General features: G+C 37.2%; 1 protein-coding gene across 1 annotated transcript; it reads left to right on the top strand.

Moving 5' to 3' along the window:
• Positions 1 to 61: 61 nt before the first annotated feature.
• LOC308678618 (olfactory receptor 2G3-like) lies at positions 62 to 2,879 on the top strand (the record flags this gene model as incomplete). The annotated part of the gene is made up of 2 exons (XM_081345845.1): positions 62 to 84; positions 1,952 to 2,879. 2 exons carry the CDS (start codon positions 62 to 64, stop codon positions 2,877 to 2,879), a joined length of 951 nt encoding a protein of 316 aa, XP_081201971.1.
• Between the last annotated feature and the right edge of the window lie 5,072 nt (positions 2,880 to 7,951).

Below are 7,951 nucleotides of genomic sequence, written 5' to 3'. Positions count from 1 at the left end.
CTTTATTATTATTATTTTTTTACTAAAGACACTTTCTGTGAAAGTTTTTGAAGATTCTTCCATGATAGACCTGCAAACTCCCAAGTAGGTACACAATATCTGGCTTTCATAGAAAGCAAATGGATCATCTTCCATCTTGCTAAGCAGTTAATAGAAGCTAATAACATGCTGGGTTTTTCTTGATGGATGAGGAACAACTCACCAGCTCAAGATTGACTCAGCTTTCCATCCTTCCAAGGTCAGTAAAATGAGGACCCAGATTGTTGGGGTCAATATGCTGAATCTGTAAACCGCTTAGAGAGGGCTGTAAAGCACTCTAAAGCAGTATATAAGTGCTAAGTGCTACTGCTTTCTTGGAAAAGAAGAATGGTAAAATTCTCTTTTCCCGTTAGAGAAAAACTGCAACTCTGGAAATCTCTAGTCATCTGTGGTCCAAGAACTAAACATACCAAAGTTTGTTCTCCCAGAGAAATAATGTGTATTATTACACCAGTTTAGTTTAATATAGGTGTGTTATAACATGTTCTAACATCTTTATTCAAATTTAGAATAAACAATGTTGATGAATTTTGATTATTTCTAGCAGAGTGAGTGCCTGTTACTCGTCCCAGCTTCTGCTAACCTAGCAGTTCGAAAGCATGTAAAAATGCAAGTAGAAAAATGGGGATCACTACGGTGGGAAGGTAACAGTGTTCCGTGCGCCTTTGGCGTCTAGTCATGCCGGCCACATGACCACGGAGATGTCTTCGGACAAGCGCTGGCTCTTCGGCTTTGAAACGGAGATGAGCACCGTCTTCTAGAGTCGGAAATGACTAGCACGCATGTGCGGGGGAAATTTTACCTTTACCTTTACCTTTGATGGTTGCTTTTGGAAAGATTCTTTCCTGACTTCCCTTGAAAGGAAATCTCTGTATAATAGACAACAAAAGTCACAGAACATAGAATAATAGAGTTGGATGGGACCTTAGAGGTCTTCTAGTCCAAACCCCTGCTTGAGTAGGAAATCCTATACCATTTCAGATAAATGCTTGTTCAGTCTCTTTTTGAAAGCACCCAGTGATGGAGCTTGAATCTGTTGAATTAACCTTTCTTTTTCTTGAAAAATAATGCATGTTACTAGAGCAAAAAAAAAAGTTTAATATGGGCAAGATCTAACTTATTTCATAACTTGTAAATTCAAATAAAGATCGATGATGCAACAGACGTATTTTATTTATTTCCTTTTGGAGAGACTCTAAAAACACTTAAGAAATATTTGTTCTTAACCCATTTCTGAAAACGTAAGGCATATTTGAAATTATTACTCAAGTAATCTTGAAAAAGAAATTTTCAGTAGCAAACCAAGAAAAGAATTGTGTTTTGTATGTTTCTGAGCATGAGAAAATGTTTGCGGTTTCTGAAGTTAGGATAATTTTTGCACCTTTATCTAGTGGTAATAAATTCCTTGGATTTATTTTTTTTTAGTTTGCATTGCTACAGAACAAATCATGGAATAAATTAGTACTGATGACAAAACCTGCAAAAATCTATGTAGTCTAATTTAAGTGAATTGCCCAAAGTAGCAATTAATGTTATTTCAGTTGTAGTTTTGTACCTTTTATTAACCTGCCAGTACTGTGCTAACTGAAAAAAAATTGGCATAAGTTTAAATATTGAGAATGATGATTGGTGTTAAAGTACATTCTGTCAACTAAGAAAAACTCACAGATAAAAGAAAAATGGATATGAAAATAGAAAAACAGGAATATTTTTCTACCTCCCACAAGTAATTTTGTCATTACATGCATCAAAGCATGCATACCTTCAAAGGCTGATAATAACATTTCCTGGATTTTCATTACACTGTTATATAAAAAAGGCTGTTAGTTATCATCCTCCTGTTCTTCTAAATGTATATATTTAAAAATTGTAATTGACCTAAAGGCTTTTCATTCTTTTTCCTTCTCCTCAGACAGGAGACCATGACAGAAGCCGAGAATTTCACCTCTGTCAAGGAATTCATCTTGCTGGGACTCACCAACCACAGAAATATGCAGCTTCTCCTCTTTGGGATTATTCTTATCATCTACTTGCTTACAGTTTTGGGAAACCTGCTGATCATTGTATTGGTGTGGATTGATATAAAACTCCACACACCCATGTATTATTTTCTCTCACACCTTGCATGGGTAGATATGTGTTACGTAACCACCACCATGCCTCTCATGTTGACTCAGCTCCTGACTGGAGAGGGAGCTATTTCTTTAGCATTCTGCATGGTCCAGATATACATTGCAGTGGCCTTAGGTGGTGTTGAGATTCTCCTGTTTGGGGTTATGGCCTATGACCGCTACCTGGCTATCTGCCGTCCCTTGCTTTACCCTGTTCTCATGAACAAGAGCTGCCAATTGCAGTGCAGTTCAACATGCTGGATTACAGCTCCTCTGGTCTCTCTGATTTACATTGTCTGCCTTCTTTGCCAAAACTATTGTGGCCCCAATCAGATCAATAACTTCATATGTGAGATGCCAGTGGTGCTGAAACTTGCATGCGGCAATACCAAAATTGCTGAGGCCATTATTTTTGGTATAGGAGGATTTTTCCTTTTGCTTCCCCTTTCTATTGTATTGGCCTCCTATGTATTTATTCTTCATTCTGTCTTACAAACGAAATCAAGTGGGCGGCGCAAGGCTTTCTCTACCTGTGGCTCCCATCTCCTTGTGATCTCCATGTTTTATGGTCCTTTGCTTTGGGTGTACATAATTCCAAAGACTAATTCAGCTGCTGATCGTGATAAACAAATAGCAATCTTCTACGTTTTGATCACCCCTCTGCTCAACTCTATCGTTTACACCCTGAGAAACAAGGACTTTCATAGGGCAGTAGCCAAGATCTTGTGAAGAAGGTCAAACTTGAAGACAATTATTAGGCATTCTGTCATGGGTAATCAACTTTAAAAAAAAAGCTGATGGTCCTTAAGTGGCTGATTATGACTATTACTCCACAGATATTTGAAAACCTTTGTTTCTTTAACCTTGAAGTCAAGTCATGGATTCTGTGGATGATCTGTCTGAATAATCTTCATCTAGTAATTGTGTTAAGATGTTGAAACCTTAAAGCAAAGTTCTTTGTGGTGTAAAGAACATGAACCCCCACAGTGTTTGAAATATTGTACCAATCTTTCCAAATGCACTGGAAGATGGACAGAACATAGTATATTGCAATTCTCAATCTAGCCTATATTTGGGAAGAATTATTTGTCTGATTGATCAGCCTAGTCTTTTCTAGTTATGTAGTGTATATTGGAGGTGGTGAGCCTTTGAGAGCTGTATGCAATGAAATTTCATTTTAATGTATGCCAATTAGTGTACATTTAAAGTGATAATAGCTATTCTGTTCTATTCTGTTCCGTTCCATTCCATTTCATTCCATTCCATTCCATTCCATTCCATTCCATTCCATTCCATTCCATTCCATTCCATTCCATTCCATTCCATTCCATTCTATTCTATTCTATTCTATTCTATTCTATTCTATTCTATTCTATTCTATTCTATTCTATCTATTCATCTTCCATAATTAACCTTTTCTTTTTAATTGATAGCTTCATGTTGGATGATTGTATTAATTTAGAATGTTTGCTTTCTAGAACCATGATGCCAATCCTATGATTCTGTTGATATTTGCTCAATATAATCTCTTTGTAATGAGATGTTATAACTTCTAAAATCATTTTTTGATTGAAGTAAAACAAACATGGTGACACGTGGTTTCCTAGTTGCGGTTTGAAATGTTGTGGAAAGTTACTATAATACCATACTTAAAGGTGGAGAAAACAGACCATATTTATAGTGAATGTCTGTGTACATATGAAGCTAAGGTATTCAAGTGTGGTTATTCAAATCCACTCCCTAAATTTCAGGAAACAAGATGATGGTATGGCAGGTTGAAGTGCATGGCTGAAGGAAAAGAATCTGTGGCAAGTTCATGGGTTTATAGGGAAGGGAAATGATTCTACACATGACCATAAGTATGTAGGGGGGAAAGATGGAAAATTTATTTATTTATTTATTTATTACATTTTTATACTGCCCTTCTCCCGAAGGACTCAGGGCGGTGTACAGGGCAATAAATATAAAAACCGAATACAAAAGTTAAAAAACGATTAAATATTATGCCCAAATTTAAAACAGTAATTAAAAAACACATTAAAACCCCAACCCTAACCCATCAAACCAGGTCAGATTGCTCGAATAAATAAGTTTTTAGATCACGCCGGAAGGAGCGAAGGTTGGGGGCCATCCGGAGCTCAACCAGCAAGCAGTTCCACAGGTCTGGCGTGCCCACAGAGAACGCCCTCCCCCTGGGGGCCACCAATCGACATTCTCTGATCGGAGGCACCCTGAGGAGGCCCTCTCTGTGGGAGCGCACTGGACGGAGGGAAGTTGATGCTAGAAGGAACTGATATAGTAAGCCATATATAACAGAATAACAGAATCTGAAGGAATCTCAGAAGTCTAGTCCAACTTTCTGTTAAGGCAGGAAAACCTATATGATTTCAGACAAATGGTTGTCCAATCTCTTCTTAAAAACTTCCAGTGTTGGAGCACCCACAACGTCTGGAGGCAAGTTGCTCAACTGATTAATTGTTGTAACTGTCCAGAAAGTTCTCCTTAGTTCTAGGTTGCTTCTCTTCTTGATTAGTTTCCATCCATTGCTTCTTGTCCTGCCTTCAGGTGCGAAAAATAGGTTGTCCCCCTCTGTGTATATATGTTTTGACTATAGGATATAAATATATATTTTGCTTGCAGGATATAAAAAGAGGCAGGAAAAGCTGAGAAACAATGTGTGTTTTATAATAAATGCTTCAGGTTATGTTGCTGGAGGGTTCATCAACTGGGAAAATGAAAGTGAAGCAAAATAGATCCTGTAACTCCCAACCCTGAGGCAAGGAGGAAGCCCAGGAAGAAAATGTGAAAGACCAGGAGAATGGACTATATCATGTTTATGAAAAGGGGAAAACACTGGAAGGAATGGTACAGTATGACACCACCACCATTACCACCATCATTACTAACAACAACATGCCTCTAATGTTGACTTAGCTCCTGGCTAGAGATGGAGCCATTTCTTTAGCATTCTATATGATACGATTCAAATGTATATTGCCTTGACCACAGCTGCAGTTGAGGTTCTCCTGTTGGTGGACATGGCCTATGAGAGCTACTTGACCAACTGCCTTCCCTTTCTTTATCATGTTCTCATGGCAAGCTCTGTCAGTTGCAGTTCACCTCAGCATACTGGATAACAGCTCCTCTACTCTGTGTGATCTGAATTATCTGCCTTGTTTGCCAAAACATTTGTGGCTCCAAAGAAATCAGTAACTTCGTATGTAAGTGGTCAGTAGTATTGAAACTTGCATATGGTGATACAAGGATTGCCAAGGCCATTATTTTGGGTATAGGAGCATTTATTCTACTGGTACCCCTTTCTGTTATGTTGACCTCCTATCAGTTTATTATTCATTCTGTATTACAAATGAGATCAAATGTTGGACAGCACAAGACTTTCTCTACATGTGGCTCATATCTCCTTGTGGTCTCCTTATTTGCTGGGCCTGTTTTCAAAGCCTGATTCAGCTCCTGATCATGATATAACAAATTGCAGTCTTCTATGTTGTGATCAACCCTTTGCTCAACTCTATCATTTATATCCTAAGCAATCAGGGCATTCATAGGGCAGTAGCCAAGATGAATAGAATAGAATAGAATAGAATAGAATAGAATAGAATAGAATAGAATAGAATAGAATAGAATAGAATAGAATAGAATAGAATAGAATAGAATCAGAGTAGAGTAGAGTAGAGTAGAGTAGAGTAGAGTAGAGTAGAGTAGAGTAGAAAATAGCTTTACTCCCTCTTCTCTCAGGGGTTGCCACAAAGATCTTTTGAAGAAGAGTCTTTGAACAGGACCATTAAGATTTGTGTCATGATTAATTGTTTAATTGGAGACATATCCAATTCATATTTCTTAGGAAAAGCTAATAATTCTGCCTATACAATTGTTTTTTAATGTTAGAAGTTCTGGAAATATTAATCTTTCTTGCCAAGAAAGGAGAATATTTGTAGCTCACGGTTGAAATGAGGGGTCCTTGGTCTCTCTGAGTTTGCTTGTTTTCTTGCAGACATTTAATTACCAAAACTAGGTTACATCATTGGAGCTATTAAGCAGTGCAGTTTGCTGTCAGTTTATATTTTAGTGGCTTGCCCTGTCAATGTTGGTAGGGGTGATCTTAAAGATTCTTTGGACTGATTTTTTGGATTGCAACAGCCACTGTGTAGAACAAATAGACAGAAGACTGGCAAAATGCATCCATGAACACCAGCTAGCAGTCAGAAGACAAGATGAAAACTCTTTTATTCCACAACATATAGACAGAACCATAGTTTCAATTGGGAAAATGTGACCATACTAGACCAAGCCAAGTCCAAAAACACCAGGGAATTTCTAGAAGCCTAGTACTCTGACAAATTAGCCATCAGTAGACACATAGACATTAACAACATCCATAGACTATGTGAAAGAGATAATCAACCAGCCAAAAGGAGAACAAAAAGACCCAAGCACTTCCCCACAAGCAATCAGCATCCAAATGGAAAAGTACCTCAATTAAACTTTTTGTAATTTTTGGTATCTAACTCTTTATATAATTAATAATGTATCGGTTGCATGTTCAGTGACAACAGCTAATGAAGAAAACTAAGCAGAAAGAAATTTAGAAATGGTCCCTTGCTTCCACATTGAAACTCCAGTATTATGTAATATAGTTTACAAAAGCTCAGCTTGTGATAAACATGGGGACACACTTGGACACGTGTATCTCATCAGTTGAATTCAAGACCTGGAGACATGTCCATGTTATTTTTCTTAGGAAATGTACAGAACTCTCACTGACTGATAGTTCTTTTAATAATCACTTTATCTATAAATTGTTTTTAAATGTTAGAAGTCTGGAAATATTAATCTTTCTTGTTTTTTTTTAAAAAATGATCAGAGACAGAGTTATGAGTATTCATTATTTTAACCTCTCTTGATATCTTCAAATAATGGCCTGTCCTTGCATACAGTTTTGAGCTCTGCAAGAAGTCAAGATTAAGAGAAACCAAAAATATGTAATCTATTGCAATAGGCTAAGGAGACCTGAGCAATTTCATTCAGATTATGACCTCCTACTAATTTCCTTTCAACAGAGATTTGGAGGAGAAAGTGAAGCAAAGTTTTGTATTCCCAATGATAATATGCAGAATCCCTCTATTCCCTTGGTGATGTTTATGTACTCATAAATTATAAATAATCCCAAGATATCTTCAGATAGCACATTATTCTTCCATCAGAATTTGGATGTTATTCTTAGTGTGAAGTGATAGGTTGCCAAGCTCCTGTGAAGAATATTTTATTTTTTATTAAGACAACTTTTGTGACAATTTGTCAGAATCCATTTATATCACATTTCATAAATGTATAGGTAGAACAATGTGCTTATTCTGGGGATTCTGCCATCTCTCCGAAGGGGGGGGGGAGAGGATAGACTTTAGGCATCTTCAAACAACAGGGAACATTTGAACAAAAAAGGAAGCAATAACCATAAAACCAAGGAGAGTTCCCTTTCCCATGGAAGGGCCTGACATCTGACCAAATGGATGAGGGGAGGGGCTGAAATGGGAATGCTTTATATAGGATTGAAATGTAACTTTGTTAGATTCCGTCTTGTATTGCCACAATCGATTCCATCCTAGTAAACATTTTCCTTTTGGACTAAACTTGCATCCAAGAGTTCTTATTTCCTAAGATGTGGATTGAGGTGGGTCCTGACACAATTCATATATGCATTTCCATGACAGAGATCTATTCTCTGTCCCCAATAGATGTTCAATATCTGGCTTCAATAAAAAACAAATGGATCATCTTCCATC

Source organism: Vipera berus (assembly GCF_964194415.1).
Source record: "Vipera berus genome assembly, chromosome: Z".
In the NCBI taxonomy this organism is placed as follows: Eukaryota; Metazoa; Chordata; class Lepidosauria; order Squamata; family Viperidae; genus Vipera; species Vipera berus.
This window is presented reverse-complemented; position numbering and strand designations above follow the sequence as displayed.